Raw genomic sequence first — 12,200 nt, 5'->3', positions numbered from 1 at the left:
TGAGCTGACATCACAAATGATAGTGACCACATTTTTACACGCTAAAGCCAGAATACTGTTGAATGGATCATATTAGCAATGTCATGGAGGATTGTTTAAATTGTTAAATCCCCTACAACACATATTCCATACATAAGTATAAAGAAAAATCCCAGTGATCTAAGATGTGAATCACACTACTTCTGCAGGAAGTCTTTCTAATTGGCTAATCCCTTAAATTCTGGGGTCATGGCTCTGTCTTAATACCTTCTGTCTGCTAAGACATCCCCTGCCTGTCTTTCAGGCTTGGCTCAGGCTCACCACCTGGAGGCCTGAAGTAGCCAGTGCTAAGGTATGACTACAAAACCACTCCTGTTTAGTCAATGTAGCCAGAAGAATATTAAATTTCAAGAAGAAATTATGTTGGCTAAATAAGCCAGCTAATTCATTCTGTAAGTTCCCTATAGGAGAAGAAAAGCCTACATTTAGTTTAGCGGAGATTTTCTTTTTACCCACAATGGCAGTGTATTATGCCAGTGTATTATGGAGACAAATATATGAATACCGTGCTCTACATTTCCCTGAAAATAACTTTTTCACATGTATAAACGCATCTATCCATTTCACTCACTTACCATATTTTCGCTAAATGGATCTAGACAGTAAAACCTAATTTGAAAAAGAAACACACTAGAGTAACTCAGACTGTGTGGGATATTCCCCATTATGTTTTAGTTTATTAGTTTTACACCTGTTCTAGTGTAAATTAAAGATGCTTTCTCATTCTGACCATTTTGTAGTAGGGAGAATTTTAAGTTCCTCAGAACTGACCTTTTCAATAAACCCTGTCTTTCATGTGAGAGGGGCTTTTCCAAGCATTTAACTTTAGGAGGTATTATATATAAAACCGACTCTCCCTGAACTCCTGGTGTTCTTCCTCCCCCCCAACACCCTTCCTCTGTTATGATGACCACATTTCCACTGAAACATGACAGGGATGGAGAAGAATGAGGCAGCTTCCAATGACTTGGCCTGTTCTGCCCTCTAGCCAAGCAGAACAGTTCCTGGAAGACCTTGGACGGCAGAAAGGGGATAAAGGTGTCCTGTAATTACCGCATGTCTGAGGACGTAGCCCGCCCTTCCCTTCCGCGTGCAAACGCCAGCGGCGGCATCGGAAATGAATTACCAGCCCTCGCCCCCGCGGAGCTAGGGAAGAACCAGGGACGGCCTCGGCGGGGTGGAAGAGAGGCTGGGTGCTGCTACCCCGCTGAGCCCATCACTGCTGTCCAAGCTGATGAGCACCAGTGCCTACCCTGGTGAGCAGAGCCCGGGAGGCAGAGGAGGCTCAGGGGAAGGCGGCCGAGCCCTGCACTCGGCTTTGACGTCGCCGGGCTGCGGCTAGCAGCCTCGCGCTCTCAGCACGTAGCGCACAACGTGACCACACACAGCCTTCCTCCCCGGCAGCCCGGCCGCCTGCGCTCCGCGTCCGCCGTTTCTCCATCCTCCTCCTCTTCTTCCTCCTCCTCCTCCCTCCTGTCGCCTCCGCGGTGCGCAACCCCCAGCGTCAATCCAGGGATCCCGGGCAAGCGTAGGGCCCCGGACGCTCCTCTGCCCAGCTTGGGCATCTCTGCCGCAACTGCGGCCCGCAAGGCGGCCGCACAGCCGGGGTGCCCTCAGCAGGCGGCCGCTTCTCTGCTCCGCTCCGGATGCCAGCACTCCGTTAGCCCGGGTGGGGAAAGCCCTTCTGCGGCTCCCGGGTCTAAACTCCCGCCAGTCTCCACCGCCCCCACCCCCTCCACCTGGCGGGGGCGGCGCGGAAGCGAAGAGGACTCGCGGTACGGGTGGGCACGCGTGGACGGTGTGCGGATCTGCTCTGCGCTCGGCATCCTCCCTCTCCTGCAAGTGGTGGTGCTCGGACTCTGCTTTCGGCTCCCGAGATTGGTGCTGCTTCCAGGAGCACCCTCTTTGCTGGCGGGGCGCTCAAGGCTGTTTCGAAGAGCCGTGGCGGTGGCGGCAGCGGCTGAGGCTGGTGCCTGGCGAGCTCCAGACGGGCGCTCCGCTCCCGCTCGGACCCTTTCGCCCTCCTCTCTCCTCCTCCGCTCCCTCCTCCCCATCCCCCGTTTCCCACTCCTCCTCTTCCTCCTCCTCCTCTTCCTCTCCCCGCTCGGCGATGCGAGTCTGTGTCGTGTAACAGGATTGGCGTTGCAATGGCAACTGATGGAATGGGGGAAGGCAAGACAGCAGGGCTGGGGGCTCCGGACTGCGGGCGGGCGAGCCGCTGCCGCCGCTTGATGCTCCTCTGGGGACCTTCGCGAGTTACTTTGTAAAGGCGAACCCGGGCGAGGGAGCCCCGCTTCGTGCCCGGGTCAGAGGCCACTTCCTGCTCCCTGGCTGTCCAGAGCGGTTCGCGTCGCGCGGCGCCCCCAGGGCTCCTGCCCGCTCCTGCCGCTTGCCCGCGCCGGGAGCCCGGAGCCGCTTCCCTGAAGAACACTTGTCCTCACAGCTCTGCTTCCCATCACCGCCCCCTGCTCCTCCCCGGCATCTGCGATTTTCCCAGGCGCCCGGTGTGAGTGCGGCTTGCGTGTGAGTGCATGTATCGGGGTATTGTGTAGTGGGAGTGTGTTCGCGCGTGTGTGTGCTTGTACGTGTGTGCTTGTGCGTGTGTGTGTGTGTGTGTGTGAGCCCGTGTGTGTGTGTGTGTGTGTGTGTGTGTGTGTGTGTGTGTGTGTATGAGTGTGGGGTGTGTGGGGCTCCAGCGCTCCGCTCACGGCCGCCGCCAGGGAAGGACAGACGGACAGCGCTTCCTCCCATTGCTAGCAGTTCCCGGGCACCTCGACTCGGCCCGGGCACAAGTGAGCGCGCCTTGCTGGCCGCTGGCCTCCAGAAGGTCCCACTGCGTCCCCCTTGGGCTGGATATGTTCATGTTCACGTGAAGATGGATCTAGTGTACGGTCTCGTGTGGCTGCTGACAGTCCTCCTGGAGGGAATCTCTGGCCAAGGAGTGTATGGTGAGTGGAATCGCGACGCTATCGTGACCTTGTGATTCCTAGGCAAGATAGGCTGCTGAGCTAAGATACACGACTCGCGCCGTTCCGGGGGCCCCTCCTGGCGTGGCATTTGATTTACACTTCATCACGTTATTGGGAGCTGAAAGGAGGCTGCGAGCGCGCTGCGGATTGGGCTGCGAGCGGCTCCCCCGGCTCTTCCACTGGGGCTCTGAGTTGGGTCGGGCCAACAGCATCGCACTCAGAGGAACGAGTGGCTTTGCACTTGATTTATCCCCGCGGGGAAACATGGGCTCTTGCAGCCTTGGATTCAATAATGGTTTGGCGCGGTGTCACTGCCGCGGTTTCCCCTGAAGGGAAGCTTGGAATGTGACCCCCCTGAGTCCCTTTCACCCTTTTACTCTTTAATTCCTGAGAGGCCCCTCTCCCTGCAGGCGATCTCTTCCTTTCCACCTTTAATCATTTTTTTTTTTAATATAAAAAGTCTTTTCCCTCCTTTCGGTGAATGTCTACAGGATTTGATTTTCTGGCTCAGGAAGTGGGGTGACAGTTGAGTTGTATTCTGCACCAGCCGTTGCCATGAGCGCTGACTTGGGGAGGGGAAATAGCAGGCAAGATTCACAGTGCCAGACATAATTAAGGGACATGTTTGTGTGAATGGATGAGCAAATGCATGAATGAACTGAAGAAGTCCGTGCGTCTCTCCTCCAGGGCAGGACACCACTCTTTACAAACAACAAAATCTCAGCTCTTCACAGAGAGCCCATGATCCCGCGTGCTTGAGACCTACGAAGGGGGCGCTTATTAATTGGGAGGCTTTGAAGTGCTCCCAAACAAATCCAGGTTCCTTTGCCTGTCAGCAGTTGGCACTCTTGTATTTAGTCACTGAAGTCTCTCTTTCTCTCTCTCCCCCCTTCTCTCCTTCTCGCCTCTACTCTCTCTCTTCCTCTCTCTTACACATGTTCTCATTGGCTGATTATAGTGACTTGTAATATCCTTATCTTCTGGGACAAGTTGATCAAGCTCGAAAAGAAAAAGAACTTTTTGTGACCTCAAGATATATTGCACGGATATTGTTAAAAGGGGGTGGTTTAGAGGATAGAGCGGGCCAAGACTCTCCCATAGCACACGCCCTCGCCCTCATGTGCTTGTAAAAGGTGTAGAAAACTCACACTGCTGCCTTGCTTTCAACTCAATGTGGGCTTGCCCCAGTAACTGCCCTGGGGCAAAAAGGCATGAGTATCTGGGAAGTGTTAGCGATTCCCCTTCAGTCTTCAGCACTGCCTGCAGAGTGGTTACTGGTACCAGTGCCATTGGACTCAAACTGTCTGGGAGCCATGCAGGTGTGAATGCAGCGGGTGAATGAGTTCAACAGATTCTTCCGAGGCTTTTTTTTTTTTTTTCTTTTTCTTTTTTTTCCTGCTATGTGTTTCATTCTGGGCAAACAACTACATTGTGTGTGTGTGTGTGTGTGTGTGTGTGTGTGTGTGTGTGTGTGTGTGAAGGGGAAAACGGGAGGGAGGTCTCCTACTGAGAACGGCTGCTGCCACCCAGTTTCCTGTCTTTGCAGTTCTTTTCTAGGCTTGTTTCTCCCCCCTCTAAACATCTTCCTTTCCTTTTTCTTTACCCTCTATTTTCCAAATCAAAGCAACTTGCTTGGCTGAGTAGAGCCCTCATAAAACATGGCAGAGAGTGTGTTGGTCTTGGTGAGCTTAAATATAGGAAGGAAATACTCTGGAAAGCTTGACTGCTGACCCCAGGAGGCGGGGCCTGAAGAGAACTAGGATTCACTCAGATCTCTGCTAGACTCTCCCCTATCCCTGAGCAGCAGAGGAAGATGTAAGCTGTTATTCCACTTAGGGTCAAGGATTGTTGGAGAGGAGAGCTGCTCCCCTGATTTCCTATCATCTTCTGTCCAAGTTTGTCTTTGTCTTTAATTGGCCCATATCTTTCCAGCTGAAAGGAGGTTTTGTTTTGTTTTGTTTTGTTTTGTTTTGTTTTGTTTTAAGTATGTGAGGTGTGGAGACTGGAAAGGGGAGAGGAAAGTTGGAATTATAAAGATTTGAGAGGAAAGGTTCCATTTTTCTGACACTCCCAGTCCTCTGGGTTACTTAAACAAGTCCCCTGTTGGCCGGAAGAAAGAAGCAGTGTGGATAAGTAGGAATTAATAATTAAGATAATTCCTTGTCTATGTTACTTATCACTAGAGACTGCTTTTCCATTAGTGAGTTGGTCACTGGGATGAAGACACTGACTGGTGTTAGTCACTTAGCTAGGAATACACTTGGCTTTGTGTAAAAAAGGGTCATCAGCCTCCTGAGTCCATGATAAATATCACAGCCATTAGGTGGGTGAAATGAAACACTTACATATTAATTTCCAGATCTGTTTTATAGATCATAGAAAGTGGTCTTCCTCAGCATCATGTTGTAAGCTGTTAGAAGTGCAGAGTCAGGAGTAGGCCTCTCTCAAAATTCCTGCATCAGGACCTCAGAGGGTCAGCTCCAGAAGTCCTTAGCAATAACTTCCCAGCGAATTCCATAAAGTCCACTAAAGCCAGGGAGCATGAGCACTGATTTCCACATCATTGCTTTGACTTTTTAGATCCAGGCCTTTCTTCACCGAAAGTAATCTCATCTTTATGTTTAAGCATTAATGTTAAAGGAAACAGTTTATTTATATTTAGTTCGTTGGAAAACAATTGAGCTACTATCCCTTTATTTACCCACATCTACCAGATGTAAAACCGTCCACAATACACATTGGGAACTTTATTTATTATTATTTATTGGCACTATTTTTATAACTAGCAGTAAGAGAAAATAAGCATTTTCTGCTAAAGTGGGGAATGACTTTCCTCTCCCACTTCCTGTCCGAGAAACCCTGAGCACAAAATTCAGATTTTAAGTTTTAATAAATTGATATATTTGTTTTAATGTATGGATTATATCATATTGGTGAATATAATCTTCTCACTATGTTCATTCATCTTGACTTAAAACTTAGTTAAATGTAAAAGGTTTTTTTTTCTCCAAAAGTAGGAACCTACTGACGTCAATCTTGGGTGTTGCTTTGTAAATTGGTAGTATAGCATCTGACGTTTGTATGTTGTGTGGTATTTGATTAAAAGAGACCTACGTGCCTGTAAGTACCTGTCTGCCCTCTACTGATAATTCTGGTGGAATTATATTTTAAAATGGGAATTGTCCTCTATATTTAGTCCATATTTTGTTTCTTATGTAACATTAAGCTAATATAAATTCTTTATATACACTTCTGAAAATAAAGCAGGAAGTTTATAATAGAGTAACATAAAGAAGTGAACTGTTATGGATGAATATTTTAATAAGATAATACCTATTTTATATCTTTTAACGATTAATGTTTTTACATTAACATATCATGTTGATTTGTTTTTTGTTTTTGGTTTTTTGTTTGTTTGTATTTTGTTTTAGTTTTTTGAGACAGGGTTTCTCTGTAAAGCCCTGGCTGTCCTGGAACTTACTTTTGTAGACCAGGCTAGACTCAAATTCAGAAATCTGCCTGCCTCTGCCTCCCAAGTACTGGGATTAAAGGGGTGCACCACCATCGCCCAGTAACATACCATCTTGAATTTACAAAGTTACTTACATAAAAAAAAGAAATTATCTCAAATACTGTTAGGAGTTCAGTTTGGTTTAAATTTTACTTTTGCTCACATATAATCCAACCTAAAATATGATTATATAAACAGTGATATGATACTTCTTATCCTAGGATTATGACTTTGGTGCAGTCATTGTGCATTGTACTTGGGGAATTTATTAGGTGACACACCTTGACTTGTGTGTTCTGAAGCATTTTCCTGACAAAACATGTTTTGTGGATGTAATTTTTAATAACCCAATATAAAGACTTGTAATTACTTGCTAAAAAAATAGGAAAAATTGGTCCATCGGCCCATGTTGTATTGTTACTCAAAATACCATTTCCTTAACTTCCATGAGGCTTAGTGCAGCCTTATTACTGCACAGGCACGGAAACGTCCCCCCACTGTAAATGAAAGCTCCTGCTGGATCTAGATAGTTTGAGTGGAAATAAGTCAATTGCTCAGTGCCCTGAAATAGCCAAAGCCCTGTCTGTGCGGAACTACTCCCTAGATGAAGACCAGGAAGGAGAATGTGATCATCAAACACAAGTTCTTGACACATTAGCGATCTCATATTAACTCATTTCAAGTAATATCAGCAAATCTTACGCAATTTAAACATGACACTGTAGGCAGTAGCTGAACAGAAATGACTCGGTAGCATTTAGAACGAGGAGATAAGTAAGACAGGAAGATTCTGGAAGAAATTTCCAGCTGTCAGTGGAATGAAGCTGATAAACACATTGATCAGAAAGGATAAGGTCCCGGCTGAAGGAAGGTCAGCCATTCATTATGCCCAGTCCCATGATGTTGCCTGCTCATAGCAAAGTTATCTTAAGCTATGTTGATGAGGTTCTGCCCAGTGTGTATACAGATACTGCCTTTGAGTGAAACATTTTAGGATACCAGCCAGTGGAAAAAGAGATTTCACCTAGTGTTGCTAGAGAACTTAACCAGAAACCATACCCCATACAATTAACATTGACCTCTCTTCCTAAGCTTCACCCTCTCTCCATAAGCTCTCAGACAAAATTCTTCAACACTACCAAAGAAAAGGATATGAGTTGCTCTGCTTATCTGGGACATTTTGGGGGGAACTCTTGGGATTATTTGGTGGTTATGTTAATGCTAATCCACGTGGAAAACAGGCTGATTATTTTACACAGTGTCATGTGCTCATTAGGCCCTGGATGTCCTCCCTGAATAAGTTTTGCAGTTGACTGAGAAGTATTTTATATGGAGCAGGTTATACACCAAGGCCAAAGTGTCACTTTATAGTGGATAAGTTGATAATGGTGGCAGGGTTCAGATCAAAGACAGAGGTAAAGACATGGAAGTTAGGTACTTCTGGTGCACCCATGACACAAGAAATACCATGAAAACATTTTTTGCCGTTGTAATTTCTTTGCTTAATTTTATTGCTTATGGTAACGATCCTTTATGTTTATTTTGTATATTGTGAAATTTTTGTTTTGTACTGTGAACCACCTAAAAACTTTCCTAAGAAGCCTAGACACACCTGTCTTTCTTTCTTTCTTTCTTTCTTTCTTTCTTTCTTTCTTTCTTTCTTTCTTTCTTTCTTTCTTTCTTTCTTTCTTTCTTTCTTTCTTCCTTCCTTCCTTCCTTCCTTCCTTCCTTCCTTCCTTCCTTCTTTCCTTCCTTTCTTTCTTTCTTTTTTCTTTCTCTCTCTGTCTCTTTCTTTCTTTCTTTCTTTCTTTCTTTCTTTCTTTCTTTCTTTCTTTCTTTCTTCTTCTTTTGTGGTAAGAGAGGGGTTGTTAGTCTTTGCAAAATATATTATTTTAATATAATTTGGACTGACTTTATGGGGATGTAATTATGACTGATCCTTGTGGCATTAGTTTGTCTCATTTAGAAAGTGATGGGAAGTCTTGGGTTGCTCTACACATAGTGAGGTTATTCCTCCCACACCACCACTGGCCTGGTCCTTGTTGCCTCTGAAAGAGTCCCCGCAAAATGGTGCTCAAGTGTTGTAATATGAAAGGAAAAGAAAAAAAAAAAAAAACAGTACATGGATGAGCTTAATCCTGAGGCTGATGGTTGAACTGTGCTCTTCAGCATCTTAAGGTGTGCTAAGGGTGTCAGTAAAGGTTCAGAGGATTTCCATATTGTGTCCATTGACTGGTATTTTGGAAGAATATTCAAAGTAATGTGTGGAATGAATTTCAAGTATAAGTATATGAACATTTTCACTCATTATCTTTGCTATCTACTGAATGGTCTCACAAAATGAAATTTGCTTCAGTGAAGGTCATGTAAATATATCATGTAGACTGAATAAATTATTACATTCACAGAAATTGGCCCCACTTTCCTTTTCAAATTGGATTTAAAAACTTTTAATATGTAAATTCATAAAGCTGTGAGAAGAGACTGTAATATACCATACAATCTAATCTAAGAAACATTGTGTCAGGTAGTTGGAGATACTATGGTGTTGGTGAAATCTATTTTTTTCCCCATTGAGTAGATAATATTTCTATACGAATTACCAAAACTATGCATGTTTCATTATCAGGGCATGTACTTAATTCTTTGAGTTTTTATTCCAGTTTAATTCTGTGTTCTCTTCTAACATGGCACAAATTCTGTGTAAACTCTCCCAATATCAGTTTATTTCTTATTTTCCAACTCATGGTGCTGTTTATTATCTTAGTTTTAAAACATTTAATTTTCTCATTGATACCAATTATTGAATAAAGAAGATCATTTATATTTTACAGCACAGTCCATATATTCCCCAGAAGCCCATAATCACAGAAGATAATTTCAACAATTAAAATCATACTGTTTGCTGTTGATTTATCATTTGAATACATATTATGGTAGAATAAAATGTGTTAGAAATTTTCATATAATGTATTCTGTGCCTAAGTGTTCTACCTCTACACTTTTTCTCAAAAATTCAATATTTCTTGTTACTAATGATCAAATCTGTAATAAGAAATGGTACTTACCAAATGGGGTCATATTACTGGCATGTTACCCCATCATCAAAGAGAAAGTTCATTAATTTTTCTCATTGTAAAAAGAATTGGAGATTTGCAAATATTTGAGTGATTTAGGGGCATAGGGAACATGCTTGTTTGAATGAGAGATGATTGGTTCTTAGTTAGGTACCCCAGATATCTAACAGACAGCCTATAGTCAGCTGATATCTGAATTAAATGAATAGGGGTTAAAAACTGTTAGACAAATATATTTGGCCTTAAGTAATGGCAAACCAAGAAAATAATTTATTTTCGGAAGTAACAAGAACTTTGCTAAAATGTATCAGAGCAGACAAAAAAAGAAAAAGAATCTGTTGATTGACTGAAGGACATCTTCAGGGAATCCATTAATTAATTAATTAATAATTAATATTGTTTGCCTGAACAAAAGGATGGCAGGTAAGAGACTCCTAAAGAGAATGTGTAGTTTCTCTGAAATAGATTATTTTTCTAATGTTTATTTGAGTGTTTAGGGCATAAGGAAAAGAGGCCTATCTTAAGCATCAGGGTCTTCCCTCTGCTCCTCCCGACTTTATTTGTAAATTGTGTCAATGCTATACCCTGGGTAGATGTCCTACTCAGGAGGATGGAGCTACTATGTGTATTACGAGAAGCACAGACATTGTTTCAAGAAGGCATGCTACCTACCTAAATTTGTGGCCTGGAAATTCTGTAGAGATTTAGGCTAAGTATGGGGGTACATGCAGTCAATAGACCAACAGAAATGCTATGTATATTTGTTGTAGTTATGTAATAAAAACCATAAACACAGAAAATAGATCTGTGAGAAATGCATGCTTTTTTTTTTTGCTGGGGATGAGGAATTATAGATAAATGCTGGTGTAGTTAGAGGAAGCAGAAGGGTGGTCCACTAAGGGCTGCACCTCGAAAATAGGTTGGTATGATGTATGTAAAGAGGGATGCGTGCTGCTCCCTGACTATCAGGGAAAGGGGCACAGAAGGGAAAGTACACATAAAATGGGAGCACAGCACATCTCAAGTAAGTTACTCAGAGTCTGCCTCAGTTAGAAGAGGCATCTGTCCTCTGAGGCAGTGCCATCATCCTGCAAAAATCCCGAGCATGATCTGTGATCTTACTGTATGAAGTTCTGAAAGTTATTCAGGGAGACTATGTCTACCGTCATTCGCAATTGGTATATGAACAAGCAACTGAGCTGTTCCTCACATAGTAGGAGAGTTATCTATCACTCACTGACTGGAGGATACTGAACTCTCACCAAATCTTGGCACATCTGGGACCCTTAAAACCTACACCCAATTCCTTTTGGAGGTCCAGTAAAAACATCTTTTCAAAGGCCCTTTAAAATGTTGAAGAGCAGTTCTGTTTAAAAGCAGAGGAGCATGGGTCCAGAAGGTTCTAGAACATCCTGTTCTGCTCACATCGAGTCACCGAGATGAATGCTTTGATGAGGTGAGATGTTTGCTCACTAGACAGCATTATTCCTTTTCAGGGCAGTTAGCTGCCTTGGAAAGTATTCAGGCCATGAGGCTTTCCTGCCCAGTTTATGGCATCACGTCAATTTTCATGGGAAACTCAAGAGAGGATCAGTGTGCAGAGAAAATGGAATTACAGCCAAAGATGTGAATTGTGGCTTCATTTTCTTATTCACAGGATAGAAAGGAGCAAAGCTGAGAGTCTCCCTCTTCTGACATCTACTTGCCAATTCTCTGGAAGTTGACCCACATCTGCCAAGTGTTTTTAAAGAAAGAATAAGAGACAGGAAGTAACAAAGATCAAGTAACAGTTGCCCTTTTCCCCCTGGAAAATAATTGAATGTGTCAGTCCATCTGAAAATGACTCATTTTTTAATGATTAAATAAAAATTTATTCTTACATCAATATATATGTGTTGAAATAGATCCACAAACCCTGTTTTTGCTTCAAGGCAAAATAAAAAAATTTCTTATATTTTATTCTGAGATTAATTGAAATGGTGCAGTGTAAGTGTAAGCATGATCAACTTGAATGCGATAAATATTATGGGTGTGATGTAAAAATATTTATAATTCTTAATTTAAAGATTAAAATTGGTCATGAGAGAAAATAATTTCAAGAAACATCAGATTCATTAGGGGACATCTGATTCTGATTTAAAATGATCAGTAGTGATTTTATCCTCAGATGTTCCCCCAATCTTTAATAAAAGTCTATAAAATATATTTAACTGAAATGGTAAGGTACTATTTAACTTCAAGCTATTATAATAGCCATATACATCTAGGAGGTACTTGCATTCACCATGCATTTAAATATAAACACATATACATACATGTATGGATGCAACATTAATTAAAAATAAAGAGACCATGATTTGAAAGAGAAGAAAAAAGCAGTATATAGAGGGTTCTGAGAGAGAACATGGAAGTGAAAACGATGAAATTATATTAAAAATCTCAAAAGAATAATTAAAAATCACCTTTTGCAAATATTGTTTCTATTTTTGCAAAAGAATTATTCATTTTTAGAACTCTTATTTATATTCATGCAATTAATGAGACATATAAATCTCAGGTTACCCATCCGAGTATTAGAATGTAACACATTTATCAATCAGGATA

General features: G+C 42.8%; 1 protein-coding gene across 2 annotated transcripts in view; it reads left to right on the top strand.

Annotated features, from left to right (window-relative positions):
- Nucleotides 1–2,296: 2,296 nt before the first annotated feature.
- Mdga2 (MAM domain containing glycosylphosphatidylinositol anchor 2) overlaps nucleotides 2,297–12,200 on the top strand; it is a 766,587-nt gene continuing 756,683 nt past the window's right edge. For both annotated transcript variants that reach the window (XR_015045223.1, XM_021179084.3), the window contains exon 1: nucleotides 2,297–2,987. Coding sequence is in view for 1 of the 2 variants with exons in the window: in XM_021179084.3 (XP_021034743.1) it covers nucleotides 2,915–2,987 (73 nt within the window). In the remaining variant the exon portion in view is untranslated. The remainder of the gene's footprint in view (nucleotides 2,988–12,200) is intronic.

The sequence above is a fragment of the Mus caroli genome, unplaced genomic scaffold (genome assembly GCF_978045245.1).
Source record: "Mus caroli unplaced genomic scaffold, Mus_caroli_1 scaffold_14, whole genome shotgun sequence".
NCBI lineage: Eukaryota > Metazoa > Chordata > Mammalia > Rodentia > Muridae > Mus > Mus caroli.
This window is presented reverse-complemented; position numbering and strand designations above follow the sequence as displayed.